The 18,708-nt window shown below is 29.7% G+C and overlaps 1 protein-coding gene and 1 long non-coding RNA gene across 2 annotated transcripts in view; one reads left to right on the forward strand and one right to left on the reverse strand.

The window, feature by feature from the left end:
• LOC143222770 (cofilin/actin-depolymerizing factor homolog) overlaps positions 1-18,708 on the reverse strand; it is a 24,023-nt gene continuing 5,315 nt past the window's right edge. Inside the window, exons 2-3 of the mRNA XM_076449731.1 lie at positions 7,749-8,029; positions 1-770 (exon numbers count right to left, since the gene is read on the reverse strand). Of these exons, the coding sequence (XP_076305846.1) occupies positions 608-770; positions 7,749-8,029 (444 nt within the window). The 3' untranslated portion in view covers positions 1-607. The remainder of the gene's footprint in view (positions 771-7,748; positions 8,030-18,708) is intronic.
• LOC143222771 (uncharacterized) overlaps positions 11,979-18,708 on the forward strand; it is a 20,049-nt gene continuing 13,319 nt past the window's right edge. Inside the window, exons 1-2 of the long non-coding RNA XR_013012478.1 lie at positions 11,979-12,174; positions 16,583-16,676. This is a non-coding gene — a long non-coding RNA (uncharacterized LOC143222771). The remainder of the gene's footprint in view (positions 12,175-16,582; positions 16,677-18,708) is intronic.

Below are 18,708 nucleotides of genomic sequence, written 5' to 3' on the forward strand. Positions count from 1 at the left end.
TTGTTGTACTGAATATTTATTGACAAATTAGCTGATCAATAATTACATTTCATGAACTATTAGTTTTGGAATAAGCTGCATTTATTGTTAATTTATTAATTTTCTGAAACAAAACATTTGTTTTTAAGCAAGTACTATCACACACAAAAAAATGCTTTAATCAAAGTTGTTTAAAAACAGAAGCTGTAAATTTAACTAATGTGAAAATAAATGAAACATCATTTGAAGTTGCAAAAACTTAATGATCTAGGACTTTATTCCCTCTATCTCTGCAAGTATACATTAATGTTATAACTACCAAGATATTTGTTAAATTTATGAGAGATCAATTGACTTAAGAGAAAAAAGCAATAAAGTTTGGTCCAATACAGATCAAGAACGGTTTTGAAAAAAAACAAAAAAACAGTATGGAAATATTTCATAATGCACATTCACAAAAGATCTAAAAAACTAATGCAAGAGCTTTGGGGAAAATATTTTACGATTGAAAAAATTACTTAGAATACATTATTTGACTTTGCACTCAGCATGTGAGTATAATGGAATCATCTCCGTTTTGCAAAATTAAATAGTACACCAAAGAAGAAAAGAAGACTGAAAAATTGATTTACTTTCCACCCTTCTTAAGTGATTCCAGTATAACTTCCTTAGATGCTTCTTCAAAATCACAAGCCTGTATACACTTGTAGATTCCTACAAGTGCTTTTTTGATAGCATCGCAACTACTAGAGTACAGCATCTTCTGTTTGATTGGTGATGATTCTGGACACCTTCACAAAAAAAATAAATAAAAAATAAATTGTAAATTAATATATTACATCAAAATAGCTACACAGACCAAAAAAAGTTTACTCATGTTATTAGCTAAGTAGAAAAGAAAATGAATCTTTATATAGATTTACTATTTCTATCACTATGTATAAAGGCCAGTTTACATTCTAAATGACAAATAATTATGAAACAAGCTCAAAACATGGTTCAGTTCTATTCCATTTCTAACCCTTATGAACAACTATTTTAATGTTATTAGCGTCACTTATAGTAACCAACCATAATTTTTAAAATGCATTTAGAGCACACTCGTGAATTTATACTGCTGTAAAGTTAAACATACAGCAAATTCAGAATTCTAAATCATGTTTTGATTAAATATTAAAAAAAACATTTTAGGACAAGTCATTAATTTTCTGAATCAAACTGCAAAAAGCAATATTTTAAAAAATCTAATTTACTTGTTTAAATAAGTTAAACTTTTCATTACATTATCATAGGGCTACAATGCCAAAAAATAAATTCAGTAATTATTTGTGAAGTTATATACAAACTATATTTTGGAAAGCTTTATTATAGAATAAATACTGAATTAGTGCACAGAAATTTTAGTTTCCAATCTGAATTACTATAAATCACTTCAGAAAACTGTTCCTAACTAGATAACCTTACAGTAGTATTATATAATTCAATTTGTACAATGCTTCACTAAAATTTTGAATTTCTTTTTTAATTTGTTACTAAAATCCAACAGCAATACTAACCAGTATACTTGCACAGATAAATACTTTGGCAATTATGTTGAGAACCTTTTATAAAATGTCAGAACATAAAAATTACTATTTAAAAAAGGTGGAGGCTCCATATATACACACACACACACACACTGAAGAAAAAAATGAAAGACAGCTGTTAGGCATAACTAGCTAGAACACAGTACAACTTCTAGAGCTGAGCTATTACATATAGCTATTTGTTTTAAATAGAAGCCTTTAATATCCATATTACTCACTCCTACTAAAGAAAGGTTTGTTTTTTGTGCCACCTTAAAAATTAGCACTTGTACATATTGTAGATAACTGAATATAAACTATTTTTTTAGTCAGTTTCACATCATCGTAAGTCATTTCCTTACATTGTAAGGGGAATTACATATCGTTACAATAATCAAATGTTGTCACAAGAAGTTTGCAATAACACCCACTTTTTCAAATATTCCTAATCTGATGATGACTTAAAGAGGTCAAGATGTTATTTGTTTCACATTGTGAACAATTTTTAATACTAATATCACCCATCTCTGATACACATTTCAATTGGGTTCCTTGTGTTCTGTACAGTATAAAGTATGCCATTTCAGCAGATTAGGCTTCACCAAAATTAATAAAACCTGAAAAGTAAGATTGTATGTTAAAATGTTTCACAAGTATGACGACTGAACTAATTTAGGTTCTACATGACAGAGAAAAGTGAAGTATTAAAAGTGGTGAAGATTAACCTTTTGCCATGTTAATCACAGTTCAATGGTTTGGCTATCAAGACTACTGTCTTGGATGAACACCTTTAATACATCATATTACATTCTACAAAAGCAAAAAATAAGTGGTTGCTCAAAAATATATAGCTCCTATTAGATACAATACACTGTCTCCTCTCAAAACAGATGTGCTCAAGAATGCATAGTGTGATTGAGGCCCACAGTATTTGATGTGCATAATTTGCATGATATCATTTGTGAAATGCCACCATAATAAAAGGCACAAAAGTTGCCAAGACATGAGACTAAAGGAAGGAAAACTTGAACACAGACTGTATATGGTTTTCTGGCATGCTTTTTGTACAAAAACTATTTTGGTTGTACTATTTCTTTTCTTATTCTTAAATAGCTCAATCCAAACAAGTTACAAGTTGAGGAGAATGACAAGACAGAACAGGAAAAGTACTGTATTGTACAATCTCAATCCAGCTAGAAAAGAATAACCATTTAAGATCTTGGCTGGCCACAGAAGTTAACAAATCTCCTGGTCACCATGTCTTGGATTAGCTGGTGGAGTAGTAGTTAGGATGGTTGTCTGATAAAAGATCCATTTTATTTTTAATTGTTTGAATTAAAATTCCTCTATTTCCATATAATCAAGTTTTTGTCATTCTTTCTTTCTGACCATTCAGAAGGAATTTTGTGGATAACATTTATGGGAATACTGTGTGTGTTCCCATAAAAACATTAAAACTCTTCCTTTAGGCTCAGCTGAATCGAAAAATTCATAACTCGTTATAAATTCCATACTGTAACTTCTCACAGTTTGTGCATTTAAGAAATGTGCTAAATTTCGGTAGTCAGTCATTAATAGACACAATCAGGCTTCTGAAAGAAGTATTTTCACTGAACATTTCTCCAAGAATACAGGGTGTCAAAGTGTTGCCTATTCCAAGTGCAAAGTGATTATGTCAAGTTTAAAAATATTTTTCTTCATCTGTAAAAATCTCATTTCATTTGCATAATCTCTAAAACTTCCTAAATACAGCTTTATTTTCTCCTAGTAAAACTTTATATTACATCCGTTATTTTTCTTCCTTATCTCTATACAAGAACAGTCAATTTGCAATCGTGCAATACTACTGGATTACATAATGCACAAGTTACTCACAAGCTTACTTGAAACTTTTTAAAAATTGTTGTACTTTATTTACATAAAAGTAAACATTTTAGGTTAGACTGACTTAATTTTATTATATATATAATTTATCATGGAAGCAAGAAATAACACCCAGGTTGTTTTGTTTTTACAGTCAATGACAATTAACCCTCTATTGTTTTTTGTATTAATGGTACTACTGTACTATGCAAATTTTTGTATTAAATAATGCACCCAAGACAAAATCATATGCGAAAAGCAGACAGTGTCTTATAACTATCACGATTTAACTGTGCGACAACAGCTATTTAAAATTAAGCTAAGCTAAGTGTTTCTTAAGAGTCAAGTATTAACTGGATCCAAAATGGATAATTTCCCATACAGGAAAAACTACAACTATTTTGGTAGATTAAAACTTTAGCTTTATTGGTTATATTGGTGAGGATCTGATTTTCAATTTTAAAGCTCTGTGACTAAACAGAATTGAAGGCTATAAAAATTGTAATGGATAATATTGTAGAGAGTAATTAAGGTTTAATTTATCAACCATCACTCCAAGTAATACCAAATTTAAAAGTATGCCTCAACAAAACTTGTCACACTTCTCATATTAGGCAAATAAGATTTTTTGTTTCAACACTGCTATATAAAAATTAAGAAATTAAAACCCAGTATTAAATTTGGATTATTAAATATATTTACTTACTGCAAAGTTACTTGTATAACATAATAAGAGTAATTAGGGTTGAATGTGCTTTATGATAGCAAAGCCACAATGGGCTAGTGCCAAGTCCATCGAGAGGAATCAAACCCCTTATTTTAGCATTGTAAATCCAAAGACTTGCCGCTGTACCAGCAGGGGGACAGGGTTGAATGTAATTTACTAAAATGGCATGAAAATGGCATATAGCATTAATGGTGTACAATGTGTACAAGTTGTGCAGAGATACAAAGATGATGGCAAGATAGTTTAGCTACTGATGTTTATAATTGTCTAGAACAATACAGTTTTTCCCTTGTTACTGTACTTTGTCATCACCTGTTTCAATATGTACTGTAATAGACAATACAAATTAAATCAGGTTTGTTCAAATTTTACCAACCACAACAAGGAAAATACAACATGCTTCCTATTTTCACTGATTTTGAAAAAGAATCAGTTTTCTGAAACAAAAATACTTTTTAGCTCCAATTTCTTACTGGAAAAGATGACAATATGTTAAAAGGAAAATATCATGTAATCCAATGTTTTCATTAATGATAGTTCAAAATGTTCTCAGCATGGCAAGAATATTAGAAATCCAGAAAAGTAAAAATTAAAAGTAGCTTAAGGGCATGATATTTCAAATGCTTTTTTTCTGTTAGAATAATTCAGTTGTAAAAAAATTAAAACATTTAATATGCTTGCAGTATGTACACACTAGTGTGGATCTAACTGTATGGTTTCAGGTCTATCCAATACTCAAAGTGAATCATGTCTGTTAATGACTTCTAATGGTCAGGAGATCTTGCCAACTTGTAAAGATGCTAGCCAAATTTTAATAATTTTAGGGACAACACACTAACAGTTTTTGCTCATTTTCCTATTGGATCAAAGCTGTTCTTCACAGATGAGTAATTTCTATATATGAATAGTAGTCATTAATTTGGGACAGCTGTCTTTGCTAGCACAATGAGTTACCAACATATTGCTGTAAGGTAGGCTTTATAAGAAACATGCTGAATCAGAACATTCACTTGCCTGTGAAAAAAATTTGGGGCTACAAATATTTGAAAAGATGGTACTTTAACAGTGATACTGCTGTAGCATCCAACACGTAAAATAATTCTTGTTGGTTGTAAATGTTCACGATAAATTTAAACACTACACTACACTACTGATTGAACTTCTAGATTAGAGTTTGAGGTATCTTTAGGTGAGCAAGGCCAAATTCTTGAACTTCTAACCTTTTATTACAGGTATCTACATATCATAAAACTTGCCAGAAATTTTAATAAACATTAAACATCATGTTTTAGCAGTACGTTTTATTAAACACTTTCTTGACAACTTCCAAAGCCTTTAAGGAGATAGCAAGTGAAATTTTTCATATCTTATTTGCACAACCTCTAGTACCTCCTATTTTATTTTGGTAAAACTTGCTAAGCTGTGAAGTTCATAACTGTTTACATTTTATTAAAAATATACATAAACAAGAATGTGTACTCCTCAACTGTGTAGTTGAGTGCAAGAAATAAAACTACATAGTTTTGGTCACCTAAAACAGAGTGGAATTTGTTCTATCTTGGAAAGAGAAGGAAAGGCTTTCTGGAGGTGGGTGTAACATGTTTATAGATACTTTAGTAAATAAAAGAAGATTTGACGTTGTTTAGATTCCCGATTATGGTCGTGTACAGTGTTTTTTTTTGTTTTGTTTCTAAAGTTTGGCTCTAGAAGCCTGCAAGTCAGAATATTCTGAAATAAAATTTGAAACTCAAACATGTTATAAATACAGAAAAAAGAATAAACATTTTTAAAATAATTCAATTTTATACATATTTCAGTATAACTTAAAGGTGTTTTTATACCTAGTTTTACATCAATAAAATTGCTTACTATTCAAAATTTAAATACTTCAAAGGGCAATAACATCCCAGGGGCCAAAACCAAATGCAAAGGGTTAAGCAGTTATGCAAGTTATGTTAGTACTTGAGTTAATTAAATAGTTTTGTTTCAATATAGCATGTCTATATTTATCCTCAACATTTGGCACACTCTTTGTAAACATCACAAGTCTTTCATACACAAAAATCATTTCTTAGAAGGTTTTCTTTTTAATTTATTAGAAACAGTCTGAATAGAAAGTATTTGACTAATTCAAATACAAAGTGATTTATGTTGAGATTATAAATGTTTTTCTTTATCTTAAAAAACTCAAATTTCATTTGTGTAATCTCTTAACCTTTTATTGAATAGGCAGGGTGATAAAAATGTATTTTGGAAGTTTTAGTCAATTTGACAGACCTTGCAACCACACAAGCATAACCTTAACTACCCCTTCCCCCCCCCTTTCTAGAATGGTTCAAATTGTAACATGAAGAAAAACATTTGTTTATCCTAAGTATCTTTAAAAACTCCTAACAGTATGCATCTATTTATACTCAAATTTTGTTTTGGTCTTTTAAACCAAGTCTACTGTTTGTAGCATTAAGTTGTATATCACTTTGGGAACATAGAACTCATGTTACACTGATAAAATAACATTGCCCATGAGCTGCTTGCATATGGGCCTCATGAAACATTTTATAATTTTAGACTAGATAAAAAAAATAAACTAACCAAAATAGATCTATTTTTACATTTTAGTTACTTTTGTCATAGATAAACAAGAAATAAAGTACTTGCACTGGTATTTTTTGCTGTCAACTTTTGATGACACTTAACCCTTTATTTTTTGTTTTTAAATACTAAAATAGTACTGCTCAAATTTTACTTAAATAATGCACCAAAGAACACAAAACAACCTGCAAAGAGTAGACAATTTTCCCTAACTATGATAATTTTCTGGCTTTCTAACTATAATACAACAGCCATTATAAATTCATCCAAGCTATTATTTGTCTTTCCCATATCAATAAAGCTTAAATTAGCAAAAAAACTGACAATTCTCCATTCTGAAAATAAACTAAATATAAGAAATCATTTAATAGGTTAAAACCCTGGCTCTCTTTATTAGTTAAACTATATAGAAATCAACATAAGAACTATTAACAAATCCTGAGAGTGTATGACAGGTGGGTGTTGCAAGGAGGGGGATGAGACTTTCTATTTGGTAGCTCTAATCAAATAGAACTGAAAACCATAAAAATTATGGTTTGTCCAAGCAATGAACTTTATACCAAACAACTTGCATGAAATTTCATACTTAGAGGGGTGGTGAATAAAATAAAGAAAGGATGCCTGAAAAAAGTCCTTTCTTTCACCAAGGGAAGTTAAGATTAAAAATAATGCCTTATAAAATTAAGAACTTAAAATTTATATAGAATATTAAAAATGGATTATTAGCTACAATTGTGTTATATTAATTGGTGTAACAAAAAAAAAAAAAAAAAAAAAATTAAATAAAACACTGAATACAAGTCACTAAAATGTTGCGATATGCATAGTGAATGCTACCCAGGCAGATAGAGTTAAAGTACAGCAAACTTGTCCGTTTCCTTAATTGAATTGTAATGGATTTGAAGATAAGTACCACATACACTTTAATGTCAAGCAAGGATGAAAACTGAAGGTTAAAACCTAAGCTTGTTTTAGGTACGATTTGTAAACACTTTGCAAAACTTACAAATAAAACTACTCACCAGGTCAATAATACTAATCTGTCTACTGTCATTGGAGGCTTATCTTCACTTCCTTGAACTTCAACATTAACAGGAAAATCAAACACGCAATATCGACATTCTGTTTTGTACTTTTCAAGGGTTTTCAGAAACTCATCATAAGTGGTACCTCTCTCACCTTTCATTTCCACATCAATAATTTTCTCATCTTTGATGTGGTATATTATGTATCTATAGCTCTTATCCTTCTTTACTTCATCATAAGCATTTTTGGATTCTGTTGAAACCTTCACACCAGAGGACTATTAAAAAAGAAACATCTGAAATTACTTGTATAAAAATAAATTACATTCTTTAACTACTGCAAACAAAGCACTCACCAGTTAAATAGAAAATTAAATAAAATTTCTTTACAAAGAATATAAAATGAAGATTCTTTAAGGATCAGATTTATTTTAGTATATATATTATGCAGAGGCATTTACTCCATTAGTCACAATAATACTGGCCAAGACCCAAAATTCTAGTTTCCCTTTTCCCATCAGACAGTTTCTCATTCAAAGTTTTTTCCCCAATAAAATCTGATATTACCATATTATTCCACTACATCACTAAAACATTGGTATCTATACAGTTTCCTTAATTGAATTGTAATAAATTGTATGCAGAGTAAAAGATATATATACCCTAGCATTATACAAAGGAAGCTTGGAAATTCACTTGTTTACCATACCTTTGTGTTGAATGTATTCAAATTTGCTGCTTAGATATGTGTATGTCCAACACAAGGGTTGGAACATACATTACAGCAGATTTCTCAGTGATATTTGTGTATTTGGATGCAACAGCTTTGAGGACATTTTGTTGAAGTTACAAAACAAGAAAAATTATACAGTACCTTTTACTGCCAGTACTGGCAGAGTCAGTGCCCTAATAACTTCTACATGGTTAATTACTCTATAAAATAATGGTGTTAATATAAGCCTTAAAAACACAATTACATCAATTTGGAGTAAATGTTCTATCTAAATAGCCTGACTAGTAAAAAAGTAAATTGTGTGTATTGTCTATACTTTAAATGAACAACTAATGTACTGATAATGTCATGTCTGTATATATTCCAGCACTTTAACTTCAACTAATTCAAGTGAAATGAGAGCAAAAAAGAGAAACAGAGAACTCAAAAAGGAATATACCCATGTCAGTCAAAATAACTAGTTTGGCACAAGATATATACATAGGAAGCATAGCACAGAAGTGCAGCCCAAAACACTAGAGGTTAATCTTGAGTGGAAAGCAAAATCACATCTATCTTTTGAACTTTAAAGTTTAGGAAAGAAAAATAAATGTAATCTGTTTGTAGAAGCAGCAGTCAGCTCTCTGCCAAAAATTAAAATGATAGAAATAAAATCATTTTAAGTCTTATTGGGAGGACACCTGTCCATAGTTAATTTTTAAAGAAAACCAATCCCATAAAGAATCAGTATTGATATGTTTGCCTGAAACATCCTACAATAGCAGAAAGTCATTTTGGACCAGGCAGAAATGTTTTCTTAAATAGATGGGATTAGTTCCAAACTGAACCTGTAAAATACACATGCCAAGGGTGTCAGAGTACAAAAAGGATTATAGAAAATCAGAGAGTGATTCTATAGAGACAATCCTCCCAGTTCTAGAACTCAATCTGGTGGGTAATCCCTTATTGTTCAGACAATGCAAAATGGAAGTAAAAAATATGAATATTTTTGTTTAACAATTCATAGTTATTTGATAATCAAGAAAGCTCTCAGAGACACGAAATTTTTAGGCAGAGCAAGAGAGAAGGTTAATATGGATGTAGGAGACAATTACATCAATAAAAGGAAAGCCTCCAATTTCCTCAGATTCAAGGCAAATGTCCTTAAATGTAAAACCAAGGATTTAGCTAGCATTATCAGCACACCCATCAGCTCCAATAATGATGAAACCACTATCATTGAACATGAAACTATTAATAAAGACAGTCAATGTATGAAAGCCCTAAACAGTGTTGGCAAATCATGTTCCACAAGAACAAGCATTAGGTGCCCATATATATAGATGCAGCTGTTGCAATATTACTTAAAACAAAAAACTGAAAAATGTAAGGATTGCCACCTAACTGTTTTACAAAATAAATGAATTTTTAAATGTTGGAACAGTCCCTAAATGTAAAAAGGCAGAAAATAAATTGCAAGGGTTATAAATATTCTATATTTTATTGACATGAAACAGGTGCAACAGATTCCAAAGGTACAAAAGAGTTCAACTCTACCATTAGAAGTTATTGGACAGACTAGCTCTAGGGGAAGTGCCTACAAGTTAAGCAATATGGACTCGTATGCACACCTGAACTCTACTGAACACTGGTTACAGAAGGAAAACAGTTGTATAGCACACTGACAAACTTTTACTGAACAGAATCAAATTGTAGAAAAAGGGTACAAGTTATGCATACAAGAAGTGACCTGCAAGTGACAATGTAATCATTGTCCCTCTTCTCACCTTATTAGTAATCCTTTACACTATTCTAGCAGTTCAACCCAACCAATGAAATGTTCTCTCTGGTCCCCCAACCTAAAGCAAAGAAATGGTAAAAAGCAAGTTCCCACACTATACTTTGTGAAGGGGGGGGATAATAACAACAAGGAATGTGCATATAAAAAGTGTGGATCCCCCTCACTCCAAGAAAAGTATTTTACTAAAGGCAGTGCAATGGGAAACTACAAAACCTTTTGACCATCTCTCACTTTTTAAAATCCTTTCTGTACATGTAACAAGGTTTTGAAAGTTATATTTAAAATGTAATTAAAATGAGATTATCACTATTTGAGCAATAATCAGCATTACCATGTACTTTAAATAAAATTCAAAGTTTTATATTATCTTGGTTTTAATTTCTTTCAAAAATAAAGAATCCTTCAGAAATATTTAAAACACCAGTTTTTGTTGTCACATTAAGACATAATGACTCAACCCATCTTAATTTCTGGTTTCCATTACTCGACTAATTCTCCATCTGCAGCATATGTGTAGACTCAAAACTATGCACAAAGGGAATATTTAAATATCACCATTTCAAATTCAGAGAACAAAAGAAATAAATAGTCACTCTCCAACAGTAGCTAAGCCCATCTTCTATAATAGCAAAAAGAATTCTGAACCACATTTACTTATTTGAAGTAGATGTTTATAACCAATTTAGGAGTTAGTATGTAACTGCTTTAAAATAACCATTGAGAGATTGTAGTTTACACTTATTTGTTAACAACCAACTCAAATTGCTCTTTCACACTTTTGGAAGTTTTGTCTTTGCTAGCACATTTTAATAGATTAGTTTGGTAGGCAGTTAAATTGTATGCAAGATTATACTTACATATGTTAGTTAATTTCATTAATGTTTGAAAATAGTGTGCAATTATATCTATTTCTTTTTAATATAACCCAAACTTTGCTTTGTTCACATGGGCTAAATTACATACTAAGTGCAAAAACATTTTCTGAAAGCTTGTATGTCTGCAAAAGATGCAATATGTCCCAAGGGTATCCTTGGCACACACTGTAAAGGGCACGAAGGGAAAATAAAAATATTAAAAATAAACTAAGTGAAATGGTAAAGGCATGTTACAGACATAATTCACAAGATATTTTAAAAAGTATTTAAATGAAGAGTTAAAAGGGCATGTACACATTTCATTTCTTAATTTTAAAACTTCATTGCACTGTACATTGATGATAATAGCCCAAAATAGTATCTGGGTAAGGAAACATTGTTACTTGAATTATGGTAATTTACCTTCTCACATCTTGTCTATGTTTCCAGCCATTTTTCCAAAAAACAGGTCAAAAGGTTGTAAAAATTAAAAATGTTTATTTCATATACTACTTTGAGATAAACATTGTAATAATGTTCCATTACATTTTGTTTCAAAATAATGTATTGCCTTAACAAACGAATTAATACCAGTACTTCTTGTAAAAAGTCCTAAATAGTTATTTAACTACATCAGGTGATATTACATTACAGATATAACAGACAGCCATTTCCTGAATAAAGTGTAGAATTTACAATACATTTACTGCTAATAAAATCAATTTGCAAATATATCATCCCTTATTCCAGCATTTATATTTATATATAAAGACTGCTTAATTTTACACTTAGTTTAATTCATTAAAAAACAATCGTTTTTTTCTTGAGGTAAAGGTAAAACACTAACCTAAACCAATCTTGTGACAAAATGCAGAACATGCATCAAGCAGTTACGTTGTCAACTACATCAACACCATATAAACACAACTACACTTAGGTAAAAATAGAACAAGTCAAATGAAAAGCAACCAATGGCAGCGTTGGATGTATTTTGGTCCAAACATCTAATATTATGTTACACCTTTGTTAACAGACCTGGCAAAATGCAGCATCAAGGTAAGGCTTTTACATGAACATGTGTATATATTAAAGTTTAATGTGACTTAATAATTCACTGCTTTTAATTTATAGCCACCCTTTTCATAGAGGGCTACCAACATTGTGTACATTATTTTTTGTAAAATATGCAAAGTAGCAGATTATTTGTTGAGTAAGGGGTTTATTTTATTTTATGGTTAATATTTGATTTAAGTATCTAAATGTTATGCTTCTGTTAAAACCTAGTTTTAAGTTTACTTTTAATTTTAGATTTCACTGTATGTAATTTCAAAGTTTTCTTACTTTCTTTCCAATGTTTGTGGATCTTATCTTTTGTATCATACATAAAAATACTTGTGCACTGATGAAATTTCTGCTCTTAAATATGGTTTAAAACATTAGTCTATGAATGCATGGATAGAAAATTTGCAATTCTTTCATTTGTTAACAACAATAATAATAAGAGGGAAGAGGTATCTGATATCAAATGTAAAATAACTATTGCCTATTATTTATACTACACACATACCTACAAGAAAAACAAGCCAAGGAAAAATTTATGGAAAAAGACAAAAACAAAAAATCTGACTGGTGAACCCCATAAAATCGTAAATTTTAACATCAATTAATGTAATCTCACTAAGGCACCCCTTTTCAAACTGTCAGGCAGTTATTCAAATGTCCTGCAAAAACCCAAAACACTGTTGCGGAACTGCAAAGAGCATTTAGGAAGTTAGTTGCTTTCAGAATTGTGTTCTATCTTTGACAGTCTATCAGTAGTTGAGAGCCACTTGGTTTACAGTGAACTTTGACACTTTAATGACTAAACTTGCCAGATAGAAGAGCAAGAAAGTCAACATTCAATTAATACAAATTTAATGTGTGAACTGTTTAACAAACCTAGGAAATAAAACTGGCATAAGACAGATTAACATAGTTAAAATTAGGTCTACATAAAACTTGTTTACAGCACTATACTGGTCAGTTATGAAAACAAAAAAACTTTCATTAACAGAGTTAAGTGCAACAGCTACTTATGTATCTTTCACCACAAGTTGTTTTATGCTTTTAAAAATAAAGTTGGATAAAATATAATAAAGATTTATTTAGAGATGTTATATATATATCTTGTTTTATATATTATATATCTTGTTTTACATTATTAAAAATGGACAACAAAATACTTGAAAAAGTTTAGTATTCTTTTATTAATATGAAATTTTTAAAGTTTCTTAAATATATTGCCAATTCCTAAATTAGATTTTTAGTATTAAAACTCTTGATATGCATGGGTCAAGGTGCACATGCACAAACCTTTTTACAGTTAGATTTAAAGTTAAAGTTACTTTATCATCAATATACATTGATAAAATTAACTAATATGGATTATAATAAACATTTTAATTTTAAAATAAAATAAAAGTCCTCATTCTTCCTTCCCATTTCCTAGAATTCTTTGCATTCTGAATTCTTTTTCAAAAGATACAAAATGCCTTTTTTGTTTAAATACGTGGTGAAAGACAATAAATAATACCGATACTGGAAGGCTGAGTGTAAAACTTTATTATACATCCATCCTGAACATTTGAAACATGCAGAAGTGCTGTAACAGCCCCTCCACATGGTCCATGGAGGCTGTTGGTAAGCCAATACCATATTTTCATTCTCCATTTATAAAATTGAATAAAAAATCTAATTTTTCATAAATGGAACGTTTCAACTACACAAAAACAGTGTTCTGCTGCCTAAAGTGAATTCTGTTCACAGTATGCCACTGACCTTCGATGAACATGGGAAACCTTGCAGCTTCATCATATGAAAAAAAGTATTTATCAAATGCAAGTTATATTGCAACCAAAATTGCTAAACATCCCCAAAGTCTACATTTGCTAGTAATTATCTAAGTTTTATACTTGAGTTGGAAAGTATTTGTTGACAAGAATAAATAGGACCACTAATGAACCCAAAGCAACAGGCACTTAAGTATCAGTTTGATGGTGTCTGTCAAATGTTAAATTTTTTTTAGAAGAGTAATTAAAATATAATAACTGAATACTTATTAGGTTATACAATACTTAAATGAAATACATTTCTTGTGATCACCACCCAAGGAAACCAATGTACATATACCAATTTATGTAACAAAACTATTTACCCTAAATCACTGTACTCCAATTGGATGGTACATTGATTTTTATGGTTGTTAAACATAGTTCACAGGAAAATAAAATTGCTTAAAAGCAGTTGTGAAAATTTTAGAGGTCTAAAGCTCTTTAGATATACTTTGTCTGACAATATGCAGTCATTATAGAAGTATTTTGAATTTCATATTTAACTTTCGGACACAATTTTGATATAATTAGTGTTTAGAATATATATATATATATATATATATTTTTATAAAGAAATCCATCACACTTTTCAATTGTAATCCAAAAAGTCATGAGTGTTTACCTATGGTAGTAGTATCTGAAAACATTGGGGATATCCCAAACAGTACGATAGGCAAAAGCATTTTTATTCTTCTCATGCAAGTCATTTTGCTATTAGACTGTCTGCCATGCTGACATCAATCTGATTCAAAATTTGCAGACATATCTTCAGTCAAAAACTACAGTAACAGACCTGTACTGTTCACTCATTAAATGTACCAAGCATTTACTTAAGTTACGCTTCATTAATATGAAATTACAAATATTACTCCTCTATTAAGTTTGTCAAATAGACCAACCCACAAACACAGTTAATCACATCAGATAAATAATCATCACAAGAATTTGATAGTTGCAATAAAGCAGGTGTGAAAACATTAATTTCAATTAGCTAATTGTTTTTGTGACAATACAGTTACTTGTACAATCTTAGGACCCACAGTACTATTTACTCTGAATTACACAATTTATAACCTAATTTATCTCATTATATTAAAATATTGTCTATAGGTCCATAAGTAAGTAACTGTTCTGCTTACATGGTGTGACAAAAGGATGCGAGTGAAACACTGCAGAAATAAGAGCAACAACAGTAGTAAAAGTTAAGAAACGAGAAGGATAATCATATTTAAGAATTATTTCATAGAACAAATATAAAACTAGTATAGGCAAAATAAAACACTCAAAAAAAGTTACAACTCTACATCCAATAGCAACAGAGTTCAAAACATTGTAGCAAGAAGAAAATTTACTTTATTGTTTTAAGAAAAAAATTTTTTTAACTTAGTCCTAAATAGTAGTAATGTGTACACATGTATAATAACTGAAATGTGACATAAAATACTAGTCCACTACAACACAGCCAAGACAAAGTAACTTTGTAAAGACTAAATGGTCATTTTTACACAAGAGTTCATGTGCACATCATTATTGCAAGTAATATTAACTATGCATGACAGAAAGATCAATATGATAAATATGTGCATATGTAGCATTATGAGACTTCAGCTATTTAGACTATGCATTTTTTTTTTTTAATTTGTATCATAATAGTCATTCTAGCACAAAACACAATTTATTTAAAAAAGGAAATAAATACGATGTCTGAGGTTAGTCAAGTGAAAGATCCCACAGTTAAAGTATAGAAAATGTAAAATAGCCTTGCTGTAAATGAATGTTTCAAGTGCATAAGAGATACAAATTATGAGAATTGAGATTTTAAGGACAAAGAATAGTTTTTTTTCATAACATGAACTAACTTTGCACTCAGACTAGTAACGAAAGACTACTTGTATAAATAAATCTTTATAAAAAAAAAAACTGTTTAAAATAAACATTTTGTATACAAAATACTTGTAATTTTTACTAAAAAGTCTTTCAAATTTTGTAAGTATACATGTACTGTATCAAAAGTTACAGTGCAAATACTTAATATGTGCAAATGTGTAGATGAACTTATGCATATTATACCAATCCTATAGTGAAAGGGTTAATATAATCAGAAACCCAATCAAGATTATTATTGAAGAAAAATAATCTTAGCATATTGGTGGGCAAGTCATTCAGCCATCCAGGTATTCTTTTGCTAGTACCAGTAAGGCTAACAGATATTTAGGGTGTAGTTTAGACAATGGTTTTTGATTAAGATAATTTAATTAATATGAAATTACTAGTTATTCCTCACTTAGGAGGGATGTACAATTCTGGTTCCTTATCCAAGAGAGGACACACCTTAGTAAAAACATTAAAAGAATTACCACAAAGATTTCAAGGATGAAATGGTTATCTTATAGGGATAGATTAAAATCTTAATTTATCTATCTTCAGAACTATAAGGGCAACCAGCAATTTTATTGAAGTTTAGAAAATTATCCATTGAATGAATAGGAGAAAACTTGCTTATTTGTACTATAACCTCAAGATAACAAGATCCAATTTTACAATTTGGAAGAGAAGGGTTAAGCTGCACTTAAAAACAGTTATTTTTCTAACAGGAGGATTTGCTTATGGAATGTACTACCATTACCAGAGTCAAGGTCTGGTACCCAAGAAAAATTCAAGAGAAATTGAAGTTTTGAAAAATAAAAAGTAAGTTTAATTTTAGTTTTTTGGACATGGATATGGAGACAGAATTAAAGGATCAAACAGTCATTATTCTCATAAGCTTCCATTTATACCATGTTTATTATAAACCTCCAAAACTTACTTATAACAAGAGCTGATCCTTTGAAAACAGACAAGTTGAAGTGAGCATCAACCCTTTTAATTATTTTATCAGTATATAACAATAAAATCAGCAAAATATTAGTTAATAAATCAAACTTTATAACATTTAAAATTTTTTAATTCCAAAAGAAATATGCAAATAAATTATCAGTGTTCATTTGTCGATCACATGACACTTGTTCACTCCAAACTGATATTTCAAGCCATGGTCCATTGTCTGAAACTAAGGACTTATTCATAAAGAATACACACACACACTTTCATGGACAAATTTTTAACTAATGAAAGAATTGCAATCTGAAAGACAACATACCATTGTACAGTTGTGCAAGAGAACAAGACAGAAAAATACCTTCACTGTTGCATCATTCTAGAACAAGAGGCATAATTTATATCTATTTCCTAATTATCGCTCCCCCCTACAAAAAGGTTAAATGGTGGCCATAAGATTGTATGGGTATTTGGTTGATTTTACCAGTTATAATAATAAAAAACAGATTTTATATAGCATTATTATTGTTATTATTATTATTATTTGAAGGTTAACGATTTAACTTGAAAATTGATGCAAAAGTATTTTTAATCTTAAAATGAAAATAACTTTACATGGTCAAAATTTGAGAAGAAAAAAAACTCATGAACTAGACAACATTTAAAAAAGTCTTAAACTTAAAATCAATATTTTGCATACAAAAGCCTTGTGATGTATACTGATAGTCTGCAAAATTGTGCATGCACAAAGATGCACTTGTATTAAAAGTTAAAACACAAAAACTATAATAAGCACAAAATATTGCAAGGTCAGTCTGTGGGACCAAGCCCATAGTGAAAGTTAATAAATTGAAGAATTTAAAAAATAAGATCTCTTATAATAATCACCAGTTTTTGTTTGCCCTTAAGAAGTAGAAGTATAATAAAAACAAATTAATTATTAGATAGAAATTGAGCTTGTCTAAAAAAACATTAAAAATATATATATGCAACTTTCCATGAATGGTCAGGAAAGTGTATTATACTACTAAAAACAAGAAAATTATTGGATACATTTACAAGTTCAACCACACAGTAAAAACTTAAACCAAGACAAATGGAAATATTTTAACTCTTATTTACAACAGTATTAAAACATTTACAACCTAAAATAATAAACCAAACTTCATTAACTTGTTTTAAGTATAAAACTACTTATACAGAAGATATGTACTAAAACTCTCGTACAATTAGGCCAAGCATTTTAAATGAGAGATAAAAACAAGTGACGGTATAATTGCATCAGTCTATAAAATGTTAACTTTCTCAAAAATCTCAAATTTTCAAATACTTTTCCCATCACTTATAAGAGAGTCACAGGCCTGTAATTAATGGAAGTTTTTTTTTTTAATTATTTCCTTGAAAAAGATCAACATAAGTCAATTTCCAATCTTCTGGCACCTTCTCTCTATTCAAGATCTTAAACAAAATTAGTAGTAAGTGGCTTGCATGCCCCATAATGACCATTCTCATAAAACCTTTAGTGGATATTATGCAGCTCAAAAACCATAGTCTAAGCTTACAGATTAATAAGCCTAGAATTAACTAAGTTTACAGGACTAGTTCAATAGGTACTTTCTCACATGGAGAAAGATACACAGTTCAACAATACTTAACAACCCTTAGCTTTCTCTTCAACCTATATTTGCAATAACTGGTAAAATTTTGTTAAAGATTGCAATCAGTTTATAAACAAAAGAATGAAATTACATTAAAGTATTTTAACTAAAAGTTTTATCTTTAGTAGTTACTTCCATTTATACACTGTATATTATTACCATCAACGTGTAATGAAACATTTAAAACTTAGAAGTAGAAAAAAAAAAAAATGTACATACCTTTTAAATTTTTGTCAAATAATCAT

The sequence above is a fragment of the Tachypleus tridentatus genome, chromosome 8 (assembly GCF_004210375.1).
Source record: "Tachypleus tridentatus isolate NWPU-2018 chromosome 8, ASM421037v1, whole genome shotgun sequence".
Lineage (NCBI taxonomy): Eukaryota > Metazoa > Arthropoda > Merostomata > Xiphosura > Limulidae > Tachypleus > Tachypleus tridentatus.